This window comes from Salmo salar, chromosome ssa23 (genome assembly GCF_905237065.1).
Source record: "Salmo salar chromosome ssa23, Ssal_v3.1, whole genome shotgun sequence".
Lineage (NCBI taxonomy): Eukaryota > Metazoa > Chordata > Actinopteri > Salmoniformes > Salmonidae > Salmo > Salmo salar.
The window spans coordinates 22,335,155-22,357,340 of NC_059464.1; the positions used below are offsets into that span (position 1 = coordinate 22,335,155).

Sequence of the window (22,186 nt, forward strand, 5' to 3'; positions counted from 1 at the left end):
ACTTTGTTGAAGCACCTTTGGCAGCGATTACAGCCTTGAGTCTTCTCAAACCTGTATTTGGGGAGTTTCTCCCATACTTCTTCGCAGATCCTCTCAAGCTCTGTCAGATTGGATGGGGAGCGTCGCTGCACAGCTATTTTCAGGTCTCTCCAGAGATGTTCGATCGGGTTGAAGTCTGAGCTCTGACTGGGCCACTCAAGGACATTCAGACTTGTCCCGAAGTCACTCCTGCGTTGTTTTGGCTGTGTTCTTAGGGTTGTTGTCCTGTTGGAAGATGAACCGTCGCCCCAGTCTGAGGTCATGAGCACTTTGGAGCAGGTTTTTTAAATCTTTTTTTCTTTGCTCCGTTCATCTGACTAGTCTCCCAGTCCCTGCTGCTGAAAAACAACCCCACAGCAATCTCAGCCACCACGCTTCACCGTAGGCGTGCTGCCAGGTTTCCTCCAGACCTGACGCTTGGCATTCACTTGGCCAAAGAGTTCAATCTTGGTTTCATCAGAAAAGAGAATCTTGTTTCTAAATGGTCTGAGAGTCCTTTAGGTGCCTTTTGGCAAACTCCAAGCGAGCGGTCATGTGCCTTTTACTGAAGAGTGGCTTCCGTCTGGCCACTCTACCATAAATGTCTGATTGGTGGAGTGCTGCAGAGATGGTTGTCCTTCTGGAAGGTTCTCCCATCTACATAGAGAAACTCTTGAGCTCTTGGTCACTTCCCTGACCAAGGCCCTTCTCCCCCGATTGTCAGTTAGGCCGGGCAGCCAACTCTAGGAAGAGCCTTGGTGGTTCCAAACTTCTTCTATTTAAGAATGATGGAGGCCACTGTGTTCTTGGGGACCTTCAATGCTGCAGACATTTTTTGGTACCCTTCCCCAGATCTGTGCCTCGACACAATCATGTCTTGGATATCTATGGACAATTAATTAGACCTCATGGCTTGGTTTTTGCTCTGACATTCACTGTGGGACCTTATCTAGACAGGTGTGTGCCTTTTAAATATTGTACAAGCAATAGAATTTACAACAGGTGGACTCCAATTAAGTTGTAGAAACATCTCACAGATGACCAATGGAAACAGGATGCACCTGAGCTCAATTTGGAGTCTAATAGCAAAGGGTCTGAATACTTATGCAAATAAGGTTCTGTGTTTGATTTGTAATAAATATGCAAACATATCTAAAAACCTGTTTTTGCTTTGTCATTATGGGTATTGTGTGTAGATTGATGAGGAAAAATATTAATTTAATCAATTTTAGAATTGTTTAAACAAAACTTGAAAAAAGTGAATGGGTCTGAATACTTTCCAAATGCACTTTATGTCAATGAGTGGGCTGCCAACAAAAATGTAAACAAAAGATACATTGTGTGTGTGTGTGTGTGTGTGTGTGTGTGTGTGTGTCTCACCATTCATAGTAATCTCGTAGGGCTCCAATTTGAGGATCTTCTCTTTGAAGAGCTGCTGCTGAACATCACTCTCCAGATCATGCTGGCCCTTAGTGAACCATTCAAAACACATCTACACACACACACAGGTAAAGTCAGAGTGGTGGAAAAAGTACACAATTGTCATACTTGAGTACAAGTAAAAATACCTTAACAGAAAATGAATTAAGTAAAATCCTACTAGAGTAAAAGTAAAAAATTATTTTGTTTTAAATATACTTAGGTATCAAAAGTAAATGTAATTCCTAAAATATACTTTAGTGTCAAAGGTAAAACTATAAATAATTTCTAATTCCTTATATTAGGCAAACAGCACAATTTCTTAGTTTTTTTATTTATTCACACACACACACACACACACACACACACACACACACACACACACACACACACACACACACACACACACACACACACACACACACACACACACACACACGACTATGTAACATGTGTAGGTACCTCTCTGTCCAGCTCGCAAACTTCAGGCCCAGAGACCAGGCAGTCCCATAGTTCTTTGGCTCTGTTCCAGACCAGGTAGAGGCTGGCCTCCTGGAGGAAGAAGGCCAGGAACCTCAGGTGGCCGTCTAGATACTGAGAAGGGGAGGGAGAAAGAGTCAGAGGCTAACATGTACTTCAAAACACAATCATCCCTGTTCCGAGGAACTCTAAGGCTTCGTGCCACAATGATTACCACCCTGTAGCACTCACTTCTGTAATCATTAAGTTCTTTGAGAGGCTGGTTATGGCAGACATTAACGGCACCATCCCAGCCACTCAAATTTGCATACCACCCCAACAATCTCAATTGGTCTCCACACTGCCCTCACCCACTGAGATAAGAAGAATACCTATGTGAGAATTCTGTTCACTGACTACAGCTCAGCACTCAACAACATTATCCCCTACAAGCTTGTCACCAAGCTTAGGACTCTGGGTCTGAATACCTCCCTCTGCAACTGGATCCTGGACGTCCTGACGGGCCGACCCGAGGTGGTGAGGGTAGGCAACATCACCTCCACCAGGCTGACCCTTAACAGAGGGGCCCCACAGGGATGTGTGCTTAGTCCCCTTCTGTACTCCTTGTTCACCCACGCACGACCCCAACACCGGCGACAATGAGTCAGCCTACAGGGTGAAGGTCAGAGCAACAATCTCTCCCTCAACGTCAGCAAGACCAAGGGGCTGATCGTGGACTAGAGAAAACGGGGGGCACGGACGCCCCCATCCACATCGACGGAGTGGCAGTGGAGCAGGTAGACAACTTCAAGTTACTCGTTGTCGAAACCACTAAAGACTTAAAATGGTCCAAATACACACGCACAGTCTTGAAGGCGCGACAGTGCCTCTTCCCCCTCAGGAGGTTGAAAAGGTTTGGAGTGGGTCCTCAAATCCTTAAAAAGGATCTACAGCTGTACCATTGAGAGCATATTGACTGGCTGCATCACTGCTTGGTATGGCAATAGCACCGCCCTCAATCGCATGGCGCTACAGAGGGTTGTGCGAACAGCTCAGTACATCACTGGGGCCGAGCTCCCTGCCATCCAGGACCTCTATATCAAGCGGTGTGAAAAGAAGGCCTGGAAAATCACCAAAGACCACAACCACCCAAGCCGTAGACTATTTTCTCTGTTGCCGCACGGCAAGAGGTACCGTTGGATCAAGTCTCACAACAGGCTCTTGAACAGCTTCTATCCCCAAGCAATACGACTGATAAATAGCTAACAAAATATTTTAAACGGACAGAGTTTACCTTTATTGCCGTTTCCTTTTATATTTGTCTCTTTGCACACTCACAGGGCCCTACACACAAACATTCACTCCATCATTTGCTCATTCACATATAAAATGCATATACATTTATACTGACTCTACACACGCACTCACATGCAACCTGCTGCTACTTATATCCTGTTGCCTAGTCCCCTTACCCCTGTACACACACACATACATACATACATATATATTTATTATTAGCTTTTTTCTAGTAATACATTGTTTTTGATTATTGCATTGTTTGGTTTAGAACTTGCAAGAAAGGCCTTTTGCTGTACTTGTGACATTAAAATGTCAAAATCTCAGAGGTCAAAATCCTCAGTCCATCATCTCAACTAGGGCCGGGACGATACGAGTATCGTGATATTTAGTATCGTGACAAGGAAACAAAACACGAAAGCGGATTCAACGTCTTTAGAAAAACAGCCCTAATGTTGGAAACAAACATCCTTATTCTGTCATCCAGTCACATATTTTCCAAGCTATATCACACAATATTTTACATACAGCAGATTGTTTTGTTGTTGTAATTTTTACTCCCCAATTTCGTGATTACGATCTTGTCTCATCGCTGCAAATCCCCAACGGGCTCGGAAGAGGTGAAGGTCGAGTCATGCGTCCTCCGAAACATGACCCGCCAAACCGTGCTTCTTAACACCAGCTTGCTTAACCTGGAAGCCAGCTACACCAATGTGTGGAGGAAACACCGTTCAACTGACAACTGAAGTCAGCCTGCAGGCGCCCGGCCCGCCACAAGGAGTCGCTAGAGTGCGATGAGCCAAGTAAAGCACCCCCGGCCAAACCCTCCCCTAACCCGGACGACGCTGGGCAAATTGTGCGCTGCCCTATGGGAGTCCCATTCATGGCCGGATCGAGCCCCAGGCTGTAGTGACGTCGCAACACTGCGATGCAGTGCCTTAGAACGCTGCGCCACTCTGGAGGCCGTACAACATATTTTTTAAGGACAAAAGAGTTTGCTTGGTGTTCTTTTTTGCCATAGAAAAAATATTGCAATACTGGTATCGTCACAGCTCTAATCTAAGCCACATAAACTCACACACACACACTGTCGTGGACGAATCAGAATTAGTTGGGTAACATAGATAATTAAGATGTTTTATTAGTATAATATGCTTACTTGAGGTACTTGTCATTAGAAAGTGTCCATTGGACTCTGGTGTCTTTTCAGTTGCACGTCTACCTTAGCTGGGGCTCAGACACTTTGGGCCCAGAGATGGGAGAGGTCAGACTTGTCGTCATGGGAATGTGTCTTTACCTATTTCTTAAACCATGTGAAGGGATGCGTGATTAATAAGGAACCAATGACTTGTCTCCACAATGTCTGTGAGCAAGTCACTCCCTCCTTTTCTTTATTGTGGGGAGGATTATGGCAGTAAATGGACCCTTGTATGTCCTCTCTTAGATCTCGCACTTATCCTGTGATAATATATGGCCTAGAGGCTCACTCCCCCCAGTGAGCCTGTCCAGGAGTAGGGTCAAGAGGGGGTTTGCTTGAGATGGGAGTATCTAGAGTTGACAATTGATATATGCCATTGGATGAAATAGTTCTGTTCAATACCGTACCAGGGAGGGACGGTTCTAAGGAGACCAGATACTGGGTTATACCATTAATCCTGTTGACATAGCAGTTACTGTCTGATGTGTTTTATTGATATCTGTCATACAAAACTTAACCTTTGTGAACTGTTACTAAGTATCTGTGGTTTGTCAATGTACATTGAAGGGGTTGTATCGTTGCTATAAAAGATCCCTGTAGCCATTCTGTAATCACCTCATTCAATGATTCATTCGAGAGAGTGCATTATTGGGGTCAAGAACTTTTGCAAAAGTATCTTAAGTATTAAAGATGTAGTTTAACTCAGACTGGTGTGTTTGTAACTCTTCTCATTTGGTAATGCAGAAATTAGCCACCACATCACACACACACACACACACACGCGCTGTGGTACCTCCTGGTAGGTGTATCGTCCATCTACCAGTGTGTGTCCGGCCAGTCCGTTACTCCCAGCTGCAGACACAGCCAGTCGATGACAGACCACCAAAGATCCTGTGATCAATTTGACGATCTCAAAGTTCTTCTTCAAGTCCTGGATGATGCTCTGCTGGGGAAGCACATGTGCTATGAAGATGTGTCTGTTCATTTTAAAACGTGTCATGCAATGTGTTCATGTACTTTTAATGCTGTCGACTGCTGCCATCTTGGATAAGGTCTCTCTTGCAGGGGTAATGTGTGTGTGTACCTTGTCCTGTTTCTGGTAGGTCTGTTTGATGAAGGAGCGTGTGATCTCATGGAGCTGCCGCAGAGCTGGAACCACCCAGACCGCTTGGGGGCTGCCCTGCTGAGAAGACTACACACACACACACTAGATGAGCAGTACCGTCTGATTCCTTCAGCTCATCCAATCACATGACACAGAACACCAGAGCCACCCCCGCCCCCACACACCTTAATGCCCAAACACAAACCTTATCCAATCAATACCTCACCCCTTGACTCATACACCTGGACTTCCCCCAACACACACAGGCCTTATAACCTCAATGAAGACCGGCCCATTCCACAGAAAATTAGACACCTGATGCAGTACTGAAACAGCTCATGTTACCCTGCGTCCTTAACCAAGTGGGAAGGTGGAATTTACCACATAAACCTAGGAAAAATCCACTTGAATGCCCCTCCAACTGGTAATTACTAGTGGGAAACTCGTCTATCATCCCTGAGCTCCGACTTCTCCACATGCTGACCTCTGACGTCACCAACTAAGGAAATGACCTCGATAACAGCATTTTGGGCAGTTAAATGCAACAACAAAAGCAATCTATAAATATGGTTATTGAACTCTATAATTTGTTTACAAGCATGATAGTAGTACTTTTAGTTAATGGTTGACGCAGCTGGTTGGCCATTAGCCAATCTGCGTTTCTCAACGAGTTCAAAGCACGTGAATGCATCCAACTGGTATTTACAACTTCACAACTTGTAATTTACACTTTCCCACTTGGTTATGAATGCAGCATTAAAATCAAGTGCAGCAATCCTTCACAGTGACCAATCAAATCCCCCCCCCCCCCCCGTGATCCAGCACTCCTCCAGAATTGGTTGGTGTGTAGCATTGAGAAGATTGTAGGTGAATGCTGACTGGTCAGTAGAGTTGGAAGTGGAGGGGCTTCTCTTACTTTGGCCAATGAGTTCTCTTTGGCTTTCTTCTTGCCCCAGGAGCCAGTAAGAAACGAGCTCTGAATGTCGCTGGTTTTACCCTCCTCCTCAGTCTGAGTCTACAAACATAAACTGGCTTATTTAGGGCGTGTGCGTGCATGTAAAAAAAAAAAAAACGTACATTGATATTCAAAGGCTGTGAGTGACAAAGCGCTTCAACCTACGGAGAAACAGAAAGTGTGGGTGTATCTCACCTTCTTGATGTCTTCTATACATTTGATGATGTAGCAGCGCTTTACAGTCTCCTTCACAGCGTATGCGTCAGTGAGGATGGCCAGGTGTTCCTCAGACGCCTGCTGTACCAGGGAGGTAGGCAGGATGGGCAGGTGGGCTAACTCCCACAGCACTTCCAGCACCTTCCCTGTGGTGGCCTCAGACCGGGCTTCTCTACCGATCCTCCCAATCAGACTCAACAGCTTCTGCCTCACACGGTCACTCTCTACCTCCCAGCTCTGGAACACACACACACACACACACACACACACACACACACACACACACACACACACACACACACACACACACACACACACACACACACACACACACACACACACACACACACACACACACACACACACACACACGGCCTAAAATTCACTTTTTGTTCCACCAGCTATGGTGGCAGGTAGATGAACAAACAAACAAAAAATCTACCAGCTAAAATATTTTTGTTAGAATTACATTAAAAAAAAATAAACGACCACGCTTTGTAATTTTTCGGAAACAAGAAATGTATTAGAAAGAAGTAAATGTGGTAATATTGCTCAATTTCATTTCATTTTTTGTGACCCGAGTCTTTTACCCAAAATATCAGATGAAAAAATGTTCAGGGCAGGAGGTTACCGTGGTAACATGGCCACTCAAATCATTTGACTTGTGTCTGTGTGAGATTTGGGATGTGACTAGTAGTAGACAGCATCTACAGCGTCTCTGCTATCAGTTGAAGCAGCAGATTCAAACGAACATTGAAAAACAACCGAGCTTGTGAACAAAACAATGTAAATAGTCAAGAACAGGACAAAGTCTCACTTTGTTGACTTGAGTAAATTAAACCAACTTTTATGCCTGTGCCAGCACCCCCAAAAATGTATCTATCAGCGCTTCACTCACAGTGCGCAAAGCTGTTGCTGCGCGAGGTGATATATAGGATTTGTATTTCTTTGTGCGATTAGCAGCTATGAAACAAAACAGCAGAAATACTTAGAAAACTCACACATATGTTCATACTTGACTTCTGACTCTAATTTTTATTAACAAATGTGAATGTAATGCTTGCACTCTAGAGCCTGCAAATTGACCACCCCCCCCAACGTGGCTGGTGAAATAGACATTCTTACCCGCCAATAGCTAAATCTACCAGCATTTGGTGGGTGTTAGTACTATTTAACACACACAGAGACGTTCCGAAGCACACATACAGACCTTCTGTATAAGGACAAACAGGTGGCTGAGCTGGTCTAAGTTGAACTTGACGGCAGCCGCAGCCATGATGGTGTGGATGTTCTCAATCACCGTGGATGACTGTCCTGCCTGTATCATCCAGATCTTGGAGAGCTCGTCCAGAGACAGTTTACTGCCCAGCAACTCAATGATGCCTTTTATTCGATCACAATACTGGGCCTGGTCTATGTTACCTAGAACACACACACACACACACTTCTATTACTGCTTTCTGATACCTGGAATCACATGTCAAGATAGATAAAAGTACAAAAATGTTGTTCCAGCGCTAACATTAACATTGTCTTTACCCTCCAGTGCTATTGAGAGGACAGAGTTTTCCACCAGCCAGTCCAGCAGTCTGTCTGTGTCAATGGCATTCTTCACCGTCTTAGACACAGTACTCTCCTCAATCAGCTTAGTCACCTAGACACACGCATAAACACATTTCGTACAGTTTATAGCAAGAAGCATCCACATGGACAATCGCATAACAATAAGGAGAGCGACACCAGTTTGATTTGGCCCTGCTGAATTTGGCAAAGGCTTCCTGTTTTACCTCTAACCGTGTAACCCCTGACCTCTCACCTCTTTGAGGGAGTTCATCTTGGTAGAGAAGTGAGGAGTCTTCAACATGCGTAGCAGAGTGTCCAGGCGCAGGTCGTCCACCACAGTGACCAGGGCGGTCTGGAACCTCATACACAGCAGCTTGATGGCCGACAGCAGTTCTGGGATGCTCACCAGCCTCTACAGGAGGGACGGTAACAATCAGCATCTGATGCTGTGTTCATAGGAAACTCTGTACAGTCTGACTGTTCGCTTCAGACTTTAAAGCTCTGAATGAACAGTTTTAGATGTTGGACACTGATATTTATAACATTTCCGGGAGCATCCCAATGTATGTAGAGCAGAGCCTTGTGGGTATACAAGGCAGGGGGGTATTGTGGTACCTTGTCCTTCAGGTCCTTCTCCTCCAGGTTCTGAACATAGGTGATCATCTTATGGATAACAGGATCCAACATGGGCTACAAACACACAGACGTTATTATTAGTCTCATGAACTAATCATCATGCTGAGGATGTACCATACGTTGCGTGTCTTAGTGTGTGTTGGAGGGAAATGTCTTACCTGCACCAGGCTGGAGTTGAGGTATTCTGCACACACAGATAGAGGCTGGACCAGAGCAGACACACACTGCAGAGAGACAGACAGTTACATACACACACACACATAAAAAACTAAATGGTTGTCTCCCACGGGTAAGGGGGTGAAGCTGCAGTCTCCGGTGCCAGAGAAAGATTAACATGCTAATGGTGGAGATGGTCTAGGCTGCGAAAGGGATCAATGTGTGTGTTGTTCCGGTTAGAATCCTCAAAAAGTAAGGACTCACACAAGGAGATCTAAGAGTAGCCACACAAGTATGCATGTGTGTCCTTACCCCAATTTCTATCTCCTGTGTATTGAGTTTAGCCTGGATAGCAGTGAACCCTCCCATCTCTCCAAACTAGAGAGAGAGCAAGAAGGGAAAGGACATTGAGAGAAGAAGAGACCGCAACACACAGTCACATCACTGAATACAGAGACGCCGACAAAAATTCTATTAGACTAACGGAATTACACTCAGACTTTTCACTTTAAAACGGCAAACAAAAAAACACTCATTTCAAAGTTGAACATGCCATACAGCTCTATGCACAATGACTACGTTGAAGAATTTACATAGTCATTTAAAAAAAAAATACGTTTACTGAAAAAACTGCAGATGCAAAGTTTGGTAAAATAATTACGGTAAAATCCACTTTTTCGAGCTGAAAGACGTTGCACAACAATTTAAGTCAATAAGTAATCGTTTTAGTCAAACGTATGATACTGTATATTAGGGCTTTAAGTGACAAATTCAAACTGCGCACTTCATGGAAATCCGCATGAATGCGGTATCTTTTCCTATGATATGACATACAAATTATTGTCAGCCTACGTTTTGTTTCAGGACTGGGTTTTATTTGAACGATACCACCCACCAGCATGGCATTGTATATTAATCAGAAACAGCTGCAATGTTATTCCTCTTCGCGTCTGAAATGATCCAAACAGTTCACTGAGCCATGGAGCAAATTAAAATAAGGGGTGAAAACTTGTTTTGTTAACAGAAAATTTATCAGAATCCTTTAGATCATTTGCAAATGTTCACTGATTTGTTAGCAAGTCTGTATAAAAATATACAAACACACACTCAGTGGCCAGTTTATTAGTTACACCACCCCGTTCACGAAAATGGTTCGCTCCTATAGACAGTGAGTCACGTGGCCGTGGCTTGCTATAAAAAGCAGGCAGACAGGCGTCGAGGCATTCAGTTACTGTTCGATTGAACGTTAAAATGGGCAAAACGAGTGACCTAAGCAACTGAGCGTGGTATGACCATCGGTGCCAGGCGCGGCGGTTCCAGTTTCTCAAAAACATCCGACCTAGGCTTTTCACGCAGGACAGTGTCTAGGGTTTACTGAAAATGGTGCGACAAACAAAAACATATCCAGTCAGCGGCAATCCTGTGGGCGAAAACAACTCGTTGATGAGGGGTCGAAGGAGAATTGCAAGAATCGTACAAGCTAACAGGCGGGCCACAAACAGACAAATAACGGTACAGTACAACAGTGGTGTGAAGAACGGCATCTCGGAACGCACAACTCATTGGTCCTTGTCACAAATGGGCTAATGCAGCAGACAACCACACTGGGTTCCACTCCTATCAGACAAAAACAAGAAGAAGTGGCCACATTGGGCATGCGATCACCAACACTGGACAATTGAGGAGTGAAAAAACTTCAGCCTGGTCTGACGAATCCTGGTTCCTGTTGCGTCATGCTGATGGCAGAGTCAGGATTTGGCGTAAGAAGCATGAGTCCATGGCCCCATCCTGCCTGGCGTCAATGGTACAGGCTGGTGGTGTAATGGTGTGGGTAATGTTTTCCTGGCACACGTTATGTCCCTTGATACCAATTGAGCAACATTTCCATTCCCCGAAGAATTCACACTGTTCTGGACGCAAAGGGGGATCCGACCCGGTACTAGATGGGTGTACCTAATAAACTAGCCACTGAGTGTATATCTGACCCCTTTATAAATGGCATAATGGCGTGATGTGATAGCATTTTGAAAACCCGCTCCCCCGTCGCCGCAAGATTAATGGTTTTGACCTCTCATGTTTTGCTACACTACACGCTCCACTGCTTTGACTGGTGTAACAATAGCTAGAAACCACAAGTCTCTATCCAGATAATGAAAAGGCACACGCGAAAGAAAATTCAAGGAATTTAGTTAATTACATGTCACTTGCAGCGTGCATGATCATGAGCAAAGTCATTGTAGCCTATCATTTCACTTCCCGTGAGAACCATGAGCATTGTTTTTGCTGTACCGCAGCCGAAGCCTGACCGCACACTCGTGCACGCTGTTAGTCTGATCGCAATTATAGAATTGAACCAAATCAAGTCTATAAAAGGTTGGAATAGTTTCTTTCTTGACAGCATTCCATTTACACATATGGTAAAAGTCACTAACAAGATGTAATTAGAAAGAACACAAGGGGCCTTTATTCTTGGAGTTTTTTTTATTTTATTAAACAAATAATAACAAGTTATTTGTCTAGGTACAAAATGTACAAACGTCTTATCCACGAGAATTAAAAAAATTAAATAAAATGTAAACTCTGATATGATAAGAACAAATGTTTGAAGCAAAGCATCAGTATCAAATAAACATGTTATCCATAATAAAAAGGAAAAAGCTATGATAGGAAACAGTGGGTGAGAACAAATCTTCTGGAGACCTTCAAATGTTCAGGAAATCCTTTCCTAGACAGATTTGCCTGGTAGCTAGCAGATTTAGCCTTACACAGCATAGCATCAGGGTAGACTTCTCTGTGGCAAACAGTTCCTCTGGCAATAATAGAAACCTTCTCGGTAACGAGGGCACTCAGCATGTCTGTACTGAGGGAGGCTCTGTACTGGGTTTTGTTCTTGGAAAATAGACTGAATATTAATTCACAGTCTGCATTGCTGGGGATGTTGGTGGAATATGACCAATATCCCCAGCATCACAGCCAAAAGGTGGGAGTAGACCAGGCTGCCCCCCCTTTTCATTGTGCCGATTTCTCTCCAGGCCTGATCCGTGAGCATGTTGACCAGACTCTGCTCAAAGGTTGTTGCCTGAGAGTCTAAACTCATCTTCCAACAGATCAACAGATTAAATCAGGAATAATGCAGGGAAAGCGTGCCATGAAAAAGTTGAGGGATGAGAACTTGGCAGTCTGCCTGTTGGCAATGTCAGCAAGCACTGCATGCTGGAGGAGCACATCACCAAATGGAAATTTCAGCAACATGTAGTCTACTGCAGAAGAAAATACGTTTCTGACATCTGCATAGGTCTTCAGATCCAACTTGCCTTGGCCCCCAGGTTTAGTCTCTATAGCAGAGGTACGCTTGTCACCTCTCAAACAGGGCCAGCTCACAATTATTGGCTTTTTAGACATGGTTCCTAATCAACACTAAAAGCAAAATAATTTTGAAAACATAAAAACAAATGATCGCATCAACACAGACTGCGAACTGGCTACACAAAGCTTAAGTAGGCTACCGGAAAAGGAATCTGTTCGCTAGACAAGTCCGGTGTTTCAGCCTATGTAAAGGTGCCTATTGTATTTCTTTGCAGCGCATACATCATTTCAGATTTTCAAAATTAATAAAATCTCAAATCTAGTGCAACGGTATTTTAGAAGAATTGCCTCTATAGCTAATACTGGACACTCATTCATTATCGCTCACTCGTCTAAACTCCCGACTCCTTTTAATGTCAAGATGTGTATATTCATTTTTGATTACCGTAAATTCCGGACTATAAGCCGCAACCTTTTTCCCAGCTTTGAACCTCGCGGCTTAAACAATGACGCGGCTAATATATGGATTTTCCCACTTCCAATTTTTTTTCTCCCAAAAAAACACATTCTGTGACGTGCTCAGTTTTTTGGCGGCATGATGCTTTCATTAGACCAATGAAATTGCCGAACGGGTTAAGGTCAAACAACTTTTTTGTTTACCGTTTAGATTAAATCGAGCGCTCTCAAACTTCCCATCATTCTGATTACGGTAGTCATTTTGTCACCCTCATGGCAAAGACACGGAGAAATGCATATGATGCAGCTTTCAAGTTGAAGGCGATTGATCTGGCTGTTGGAAAAGGAAATAGAGCTGCTGCACGGGAGCTTGGTCTTAATGAGTCGATGATAAGACGTTGGAAACAGCAGCGTGAGGAATTGACTCAGTGCAAAAAGACAACTAAAGCTTACTGCTAATTATTTTTTTTTTGTTACAAGCCATGTTTCGTTAAAGCCTATTTATTTTTGTTACAAGCCGTGTTTCGTTAAAGCCTATTTATTTTTGTTACAAGCCGTGTTTCGTTAAAGCCTGTGTAAAGTTAATTTGTTTCAATGTACCGGTAGGCACCTGCAGCTTATAGACATGTGCGGCTTATTTATGTTCAAAATAATAATTTATTTTAAATTCAGTGGGTGCGGCTTATATTCAGGTGCGCTTAATAGTCCGGAAATTACGGTATACTTTTGTAATGCTTTTTGTGACGTGGATCAGAATTACAGTTACAGTCTATCAGGTTGCATGATTTTCATAATGTTACGGGGGAAATACAACTAAAGGGACGAGGAATTAAATGTATATCACACTCGCACAAATGAGACCAGTTTTTTTTCGGATTTGCATTTAATTTCTTTCACTAGGAAATGTGAGTGAACTGCTGTCACTTTAGAACCCACTGAATGTCCATCTTATGTTCGCTAACGTTAGCTTGAAACAATTAGTGTTTACCTTTCCACAACACACAGTCAAAAAGGGATTTGTCCATGTGTTTACGTACAGCTGACAGTCGGCAAACTCAGCATCACAGCAAACAGGAGGGGCAGACTCGGGTTAGCTACGTCCAATAATGATGTATTAATCTGCATGTCCGTTGACACAAACTCCGTACATGTCTGTCGGTTGCAGCTCGAGAATCAGGATGTTAGACTGACTTTTTATTCAAATGTACATCAACAATAAAAAAAAATACAAAAATCAGGCCCTATTTATTGCTGCGTACTTTTAACTCGGATCTCGTACACGGACAGAGAATTACATAGCTGGTACGCAAAATGCAAGCACGTTGGCAGGTTTGTTATTTTATCGAGCTATATCTATGGTGGATTCGCAATCGCAATTTATGGGAGATGACAAAACTTTAGAGAAAACAATAGATGGCGAAATCAAAGACAGGCCAGTGGTTGCAATCTGTGGCGAAGTCTTGACAAAATACTTCTGCATTTCCAGCTGTGTAATCACATTGAAAATAAGCTCACAATAACTCCTGATAAAGTTAGGTAGCTGATATTCAGATCTTAAATAGTGGGCCTACCACATGGATGGGAATTCATAAAAATCCATTGAGGGCTGATATTGTAGGCTACACCCCTGTCCGCAAGTCTTTTGGGGGTGTTTTACAAACGGTAGGCTTACCACATAGATGGGCATTCATAAAATAACATTTCAGGCTACACCTCAGTAAGTACAGTCTGACGCCGATGACTTTTGGACTTTTTTGGTGCAGTCCGGACCGGCCTTGATTTCCACATCCACGGACATTGGTTTTTGGTCCGGTTCGGACCATCCTTGATTTTGCCCAAAAATAGATGTCTATAAATTACTTATTTTCAGCTTTCATTCCGAATCAAAACTTTGCCAAATTTCAACATCCGAAAATACACATTTTCAACTTTCATTCAGAACCAAAAATGAACTGGATTTCAACGTCCGGAAAATACATATTTTTCAACAACTGGAAAAAGACACCTTTTCAATGTCCTGGAAATTATGTATTTTAAACATAAGGAAAATACTTTTTCACCTTTCATTCAGAACCTACATTTAACCTAACTTCAATGTGCATGGAGAGATATGGTTTGTTAAACCTTGAAATCAGTGGGGGTTTTTTGGTATACATTTTAAAGTGAAAAATATGAGTTCTCAGCATAATTCTGTTACCATGGAACTGCCCTGAAATATCAGAGGTGTGTGTAGGTGTGTGGGAGGGCTTACCCGATTGACCAGGTCTACCAGCCAGCCATGAGGCTCCTTTAGAAACAAAAGGCACACACACGTGATCAGTCACACATACATTTTCTCTCTGTTTTTTATTTTATACTTGTGCTTTAGAGCCACGCCCATATTACAGCCTCACCTTCTGGTAGCTGTTGCTAGGTGACACAGCAAACATGGCTTCCTCTCCAAACACCTCGCTCCAGTTCCTCTGACACGTCTTCATACGGTTCTTAAAGTGGTACTCATTGTCTGGGTTGAAGGCCTACAGACAGACAGCTAATGGTTTAAGGGGCGAGGTGTGTGAATGTTATTTCATGTGACGTGGTGTGTGTGTGTGTGTGTGTGTATATACTGTATGCATGAAGTGTGTGTGTGTACCCACAATAGTCAGTACACCCATCACGCCAACAGGTATGGGGTCCCGTTTGACTCTCTCAGCCACCAGCTCCACCAGTAACATCAACATGTTGTAGATCCCCTCATGGATCTCTGTCCCCCACTTATGGACCGCACTACTGGTCAGGAGCTGGAGAGGGATGGGAAGAGCAAGCAGAGTGAGTGAACGTGTCAATATTCCACCAAACAGTCCTGTTCAAATAGGCCTCCTTTCTTGAAGATGAGGGAAACTGGCTTTGAAACAGGTTCTACATCGCTCACTTATAAGTGTTATGCACACCCAAAAGCCACCCAACTTAAAAGGCTTCATTCACGCATACACACAAATCACCTTTTTAAAGGCCTCGTGCATACACCTGTCCATAAACTGCTTACAGTTTTCATCCGCATCCGCCAGACCTGAGAGAGAGAAAGTGAGAGAGACTGTAGTTATTGATTGACAACTAGGTGTAAAATAATGTGTGAAAAGCATCCAACAGTTACAAGTCACAAAACCCACAACAACAAACAAACCCCACACACTTACTCGCTCTCTCTTACCGTGTTTGGCGAGGCAGGTGGCTGCGACCAGACATTTGCCCAGTGACTCCTCTCTCTTGTAGGGGATGGACCAGTGGTCAGTGAACACTCTGTTCTCCAGTTCATACAGGTTAGTGGTGGGGAACTCCATACTGCTGCCTGAACAATTCCCATTCTCATCACTACTCCTCTGAAACACACAAACATTTTATAGTTCTACCAGTGTTGTAGTACTCGAGACCGGTCTTGAGAGTCTAGGTTTCGGATAACAAAAGAAATGATATATATATATTTTTTAATAATTTAATCTGTCTTTACTCCATCTCGGACATTGAGGACTCGTAATTTCTTTGAGACCAGCGGAGTAAGAAACTCAATTACCAGCTACTCAATTACCAGCTCCCATTCAGTCAGACATTCAGTCAGAGCGTATAAAACTGCTTGGTCAGGCCAAACATCCACTCTCCTTTCATGACACATTAACATCTTATCGCCTATTGAAACCTGGGCTTCCTTCTTTACTCGTAACATTACTGTCCTTTAATTTCATTGAAAAATATCCTCAAACTGTCACGCTCGACGGAATGTCCTTTGATTCGCTGGCATGAATGAGGTAAATGTTTGAAAGTTGTGTGCTCACAATTATTTGGAGAGATGGGGAAGTTGGAACATATGTCATCTTTATCTATTATAGACCTGCTTGGGTTAGTGATCATCTGTAGTGGTTCTCTGCCATCAGCACGCATTTTCTCACCATTCTGACTGTCTAAAGAATCAATATGTTCTTCTGAAACAAACACGGAAATACTGGACATTTTGAACTCATTATGGTGGTTATTTGACACAATTACAATCATGGTCTTGAATTGGACTTCATTTTTTCTGATCTCGGTCTTGACTCGCCCCCCTCCCGGTCTTGGTCTTGACTCAGACTCGATTTGCTCCGGTCTTTAAAAATCGGTCTCGCTTTGGTGGTCTTGAACACAACACAACAGGCTGTGAGAGCGGTGGGTGTGTGTGTTCAATAACCCCTCTGCCCTTTCAGTACAGCATACCGATATATGATCGATGGAGGATGAAGGGGGAGAGAAGGAGGGAGAGAGAGAGAAGCATCAGGTTTCAGCTATCTTCCTTCATAGAAAGGATTGGAAAGAGAGATGAGCTCTAGATGGGTGGATGGAGGGAGTCAGAGATTAGCGTTTCTCTAAGACAGAAACGTTAACAGTCAAACATTTCACTGCTGGGGAGCACCTGCTAAATCAGAAGCCTCTGAACAGCACAGTCCAATCAGAGACCTATTTCTGAGGTCAAGAAGACAGTATGAACTGTTGACCTGTCTCTTAACAAATAACTGGGGTCAGGATCCTAGATTGAGATGACTCCAGGGCTACAAAGCATGTGTATAGGAGAATCTCATTAGAAATATGTTTTAGTGTAGAAATGGAATAATCTGGGTGAATAGATACTACCTGGGGAGGTTTCTAGCTACTGCTGAACCAATAGGCAGTTATCACTGTTTCCTCTCAGCATTATTAACACAGTAACAATAACAGTACTAGTTCTGTTTTCCTGCCTGAGTGGAGATAAGGGGAGGACTGGAGCTCTGGGCTTCTCTCAGGAGGACAGGGTGTGGTGTGTTTGTTAGTGTGTCTACGTCTTTCTGGTGTGCGTGTGTTTTTAATAAGTGTGCTGCTGTGTTTATGTACGCATGTACGTATGTTGCGCAGGGAAGCTAGGTAACCATATGAGAATGTAGGGATGTTTGTGTGTGTGGCGCTATATTTAGGATGAGAACGCAGGGCCACAGACCCGTGACATGCCTCCTAAGGCACAAACAGCAGAGACGCAAAAAACAAGCTGGAGAGAGAGAGCGAGATGGAGAAAGAGTGGGACGGAGGGATTTGTCTGGCACAATGGTGCGAATGTGAACAATTTGAATATGTAACCCGGAAAGACATGTTTTCAATATAAAAACAAAACAAGGATGCTTTTGATGCAGACTGTTCCTGGAAATTGGGGTACATTTGAAAACATTTCGCAATGCTGTGACCTACTGAATGCAACCCGGGTGTCAGACACTCACACATGCCCACACTCTGGTGATCAATGTCAACATACACACGGTTTCACACAGCAATGAAGACAGCGGACGCAATCTGCTGTGTGTAGAGAATGGAGATGGTACCCTAATCGCTAGACTAGAGAGCTACGGCTTACGATCGGATGCCAAGCAGTTGCCACACCAAGAGGTGATGCAGCCAGCCAAGATTCTCTCAACGGTGTAGCTGTAAAAAAAATATTAAAAAAAATAGGATCTGAGGATCCAAGCCAAATCTTTTCAGCCTCCTGAGGGGGAAGAGGTGTTGTCATTCCCTCTTCAAGACTGTGTTGGTGTGTGTGGACCAAGATAGATCCTTAGTGATGTGGACCCCGAAGAACTTGAAGCTCTCGACCCGCTCCACTACAGCCCCGTCCGCTCCACTACAGCCCCGTCGATGTGAATGGGGGCGTGCTTGGCCCGTTGTTTCCTGTAGTCCACGATCAGCTCCTTTGTCTTGCGTTGAGTGAGAGGTTGTCATCCTGGCACCACACTGCCAGGTTTCTGACCCCCTTATCAAAGTGCAACATTCCAAAATGTAGCTGACTGTCCTGGAGGTTGTCCTCTAACCAGTGATGTAAAAATACAGCCTATCCAGTTCCATGTGGTTTTAGAGTTGTGGTAGTTTAAACAGTGCATACCCCCACCCCAATTGATGAGTGATTTATTGCCACTTGACAAAACAGGGTTTTGGAGCTTGTGCAGTTTCTAAGTAGCTCCTTAAAAAAAATACATATGATTACTATTGTTGCACATGTAGATAGTACATTTCATGTTTTCAATATATCACAAACTGTTATTGGTTCTTGATTTGGACACTTTAAAACCGTTTTGACATTGGACTATTATTCATCATTAATGAATATATTGACATCCTTAATGTCAATATGCCTTGTCCATTGCTGTTCTGGTTAGTGTTTATTGTAGAGGTCGACCGATTATGATTTTTCAACGCCGATACCGATTATTGGAGGACCAAAAAAAAAAACGCTACCGATTATTCGGCCGATTTTTTTACATTTATTTGTAATAATGACAATTACAACAATACTAAATGAACACTTATTTTAACTTAATATAATACATCAATAAAATCAATTTAGCCTCAAATAAATAATGAAACATGTTCAATTTGGTTTAAATAATGCAAAAACAAAGTGTTGGAGATGAAAGTAAAAGTGCAATATGTGCCAAGTAAGAAAGCTAACGTTTAAGTTCCTTGCTCAGAACATGAGAAAGCTGGTGGTTCCTTTTAACATGAGTCTTCAATATTCCCAGGTAAGAAGTTTTAGGGTGTAGTTATTATAGGACTATTTCTCTCTATACCATTAGTATTTGATATACATTTGACTATTGGATATTCTTATAGGCACTTTAGTATTGCCAGTGTAACAATATAGCTTCCGTCCCTCTCCTCGCTCCTACCTGGGCTCGAACCAGGAACACATCGACAACAGCCACCCTCGAAGCAGCGTTACCCATGCAGAGCAAGGGGAACAACTACTCCAAGTCTCAGAGCGAGAAGTTTGAAACGCTATTAGCGTGCACCCGCTAACTAGGTAGCTATTTCACATCGGTTACACCAGCCTAATCTTGGGAGTTGATAGGCTTGAAGTCAGAAACAGCGAAATGCTTGAAGCACAGGAAGGACTGCTGGCAAAACACACGAAAGTGCTGTTTGAATGAATGCTTACGAGCCTGCTGGAGCCTACCACCGCTCAGTCAGACTGCTCTATCAAATCATAGACTTAATTATAATATAATAAACACACAGAAATACGAGCCTTAAGTCATTAATATGGTCAAATCCGGAAACTATCATCTCATAAACAAAACGTTTTTCCTTTCAGTGAAATACGGAACCATTCCGTATTTTATCTAACGGGTGGCATCCCTAAGTCTAACTATTCCTGTTCCATTGCACAACCTTCAATGTTATGTCATAATTACGTAAAATTCTGGCAAATCTATCCTATCTATGTAGTTCGCAACGAGCCAGGCGGCCCAAACTGTTGCATATACCCTGACTCTGCGTGCAATGAACGCAAGAGAAGTGACACAATTTCACCTGGTTAATATTGCCTGCTAACCTAGATTTCTTTTAGCTAAATATGCAGGTTTAAAATATATATACTTCTGTGTATTGATTTTAAGAAAGGCATTGATGTTTATGGTTAGGTACAGTCATGCAACGATTGTGCTTTTTTCGCAAATGCGCTTTTGTTAAATCATCCCCCGTTTGGCGAAGTCGGCTGTCTTTGTTAGGAAGAAATAGTCTTCACGGTTCGCAACGAGCCAGGCGGCCCAAACTGCTGCATATACCCTGACTCTGTTTGCAAGAGAAGTGACACATTTTCCCTAGTTAAAAGAAATTCATGTTAGCAGGCAATATTAACTAAATATGCAGGTTTAAAAATATATACTTGTGTATTGATTTTAATAAAGGCATTGATGTTTATGGTTAGGTACACGTTGGAGCAACGTGTACCTAAGCGATTATATGCAACATAGGACAGGCTAGATAAACTAGTAATATCATCAACCATGTGTAGTTAACTAGTGATTATGATTGATTGACTGTTTTTTATAAGATAAGTTTAATGCTAGCTAGCAACTTACCTTGGCTTCTTACTGCATTCGCGTAACAGGCAGGCTCCTCGTGGAGTGCAATGTAATGCAAGATTGAATCCCCGAGCTGACAAGGCAAAAATCTGTCGTTCTGCCCCTGAACAAGGCAGTTAACCCACCGTTCCTAGGCCTAGGCCGTCATTGAAAATAAGAATGTGTTCTTAACTGACTTGCCTAGTTAAATAAAAGGTGTAAAAAAATATATATTTTTTTATAAATAAATTAAAAAACATTCATTCAAAATAAAAAATAAAACAATTTTGGCCAAATCGGCATCCAAAATATCGATTTCCGATTGTTATGAAAACTTGAAATCGCCCCTAATTAATCGGCAATTCCGATTAATCGGTCGACCTTATTTCACTGTACAGCCTCTAGCCCTGCTCATTATACCTTACCTTTCAGTTCCACCACCCACACATGCGATGACATCACCTGGTTTCAATGATGTTTCTAGAGACAATATCTCTCATCATCACTCAATGTCTAGGTTTACCTCCACTGTATTCACATCCTACCATACCTCTGTCTGTACATTATACCTTGAAGCTATTTTATCGCCCCCAGAAACCTGCTCCTTTTACTCTCTGTTCCGGACGTCCTAGACGACCAATTCTCATAGCTTTTAGCCATACCCTTATCCTACTCCTCCTCTGTTCCTCTGGCGATGTAGAGGTGAATCCAGGCCCTGCAGTGCCTAGCTCCACTCCTATTCCCCAGGCGCTCTCTTTTGATGACTTCTGTAACCGTAATAGCCTTGGTTTCATGCATGTTAACAATTGAAGCCTCCTCCCTAAGTTTGTTTTATTCACTGCTTTAGCACACTCTGCCAACCCGGATGTCCTAGCCGTGTCTGAATCCTGGCTTAGGACGACCATCAAAAACTCTGAAATCTCCATCCCTAACTACAATATTTTCAGACAAGACATAACGGCCAAAGGGGGCGGTGTTGCAATCTACTGCAGAGATAGCCTGCAGAGTTCTGTCCTACTATCCAGGTCTGTACCCAAACAATTTGAACTTCTACTATTAAAAAACAAGTCTCTCACCGTTGCCGCTTGCTATAGACCACCCTCTGCCCCCAGCTGTGCTCTGGACACCATATGTGAACTGATTGCCCCCCATCTATCTTCTGAGCTCGTGCTGCTAGGTGACCTAAACTGGGACATGCTTAACCTGTTATGGCTAGGGGGCAGTATTTTCACGGACGGATAAAAAACGTACCCGATTTAATCTGATTAGTACTCCTGCCCAGAAACTAGAATATGCATATAATTATTAGCTTTGGATAGAAAACACTCCAAAGTTTCTAAAACTGTTTGAATGGTGTCTGTGAGTATAACAGAACTCATTTGGCAGGCCAAAACCTGAGAAGATTCTGTACAGGAAGTACCCTGTCTGACCATTTCTTGGCCTTGTTGATTATCTCTATCTATTACAGGGGATCTCTGCTCTTACGTGACACTTTCTACGGCTCACATGGACTCTCAGAAGGCGGCAAAATGCTG

At 43.1% G+C, this 22,186-nt stretch overlaps 1 protein-coding gene across 4 annotated transcripts in view; it reads right to left on the bottom strand.

Moving 5' to 3' along the window:
- The window catches only part of usp24 (ubiquitin specific peptidase 24), a 55,700-nt gene that overhangs the window by 28,139 nt on the left and 5,375 nt on the right, over positions 1 to 22,186 (bottom strand). Inside the window, exons 2-18 of one of the 4 annotated variants that reach the window (XM_014169243.2) lie at positions 15,974 to 16,142; positions 15,765 to 15,832; positions 15,420 to 15,563; positions 15,177 to 15,299; positions 15,035 to 15,070; positions 9,334 to 9,399; positions 9,024 to 9,089; positions 8,845 to 8,919; positions 8,483 to 8,641; positions 8,206 to 8,320; positions 7,877 to 8,088; positions 6,646 to 6,903; positions 6,412 to 6,510; positions 5,475 to 5,582; positions 5,184 to 5,333; positions 1,900 to 2,031; positions 1,399 to 1,510 (exon numbers count right to left, since the gene is read on the bottom strand). In XM_014169243.2, coding sequence (XP_014024718.1) covers positions 1,399 to 1,510; positions 1,900 to 2,031; positions 5,184 to 5,333; positions 5,475 to 5,582; positions 6,412 to 6,510; positions 6,646 to 6,903; positions 7,877 to 8,088; positions 8,206 to 8,320; positions 8,483 to 8,641; positions 8,845 to 8,919; positions 9,024 to 9,089; positions 9,334 to 9,399; positions 15,035 to 15,070; positions 15,177 to 15,299; positions 15,420 to 15,563; positions 15,765 to 15,832; positions 15,974 to 16,142 — 2,092 coding nt within the window. Of the gene's footprint in view, positions 1 to 1,398; positions 1,511 to 1,899; positions 2,032 to 5,183; positions 5,337 to 5,474; positions 5,583 to 6,411; positions 6,511 to 6,645; positions 6,904 to 7,876; positions 8,089 to 8,205; positions 8,321 to 8,482; positions 8,642 to 8,844; positions 8,920 to 9,023; positions 9,090 to 9,333; positions 9,400 to 15,034; positions 15,071 to 15,176; positions 15,300 to 15,419; positions 15,564 to 15,764; positions 15,833 to 15,973; positions 16,143 to 22,186 lie in introns of all 4 variants that reach the window. The other 3 variants (XM_014169242.2, XM_014169245.2, XM_014169244.2) reach the window with 3 other exon arrangements.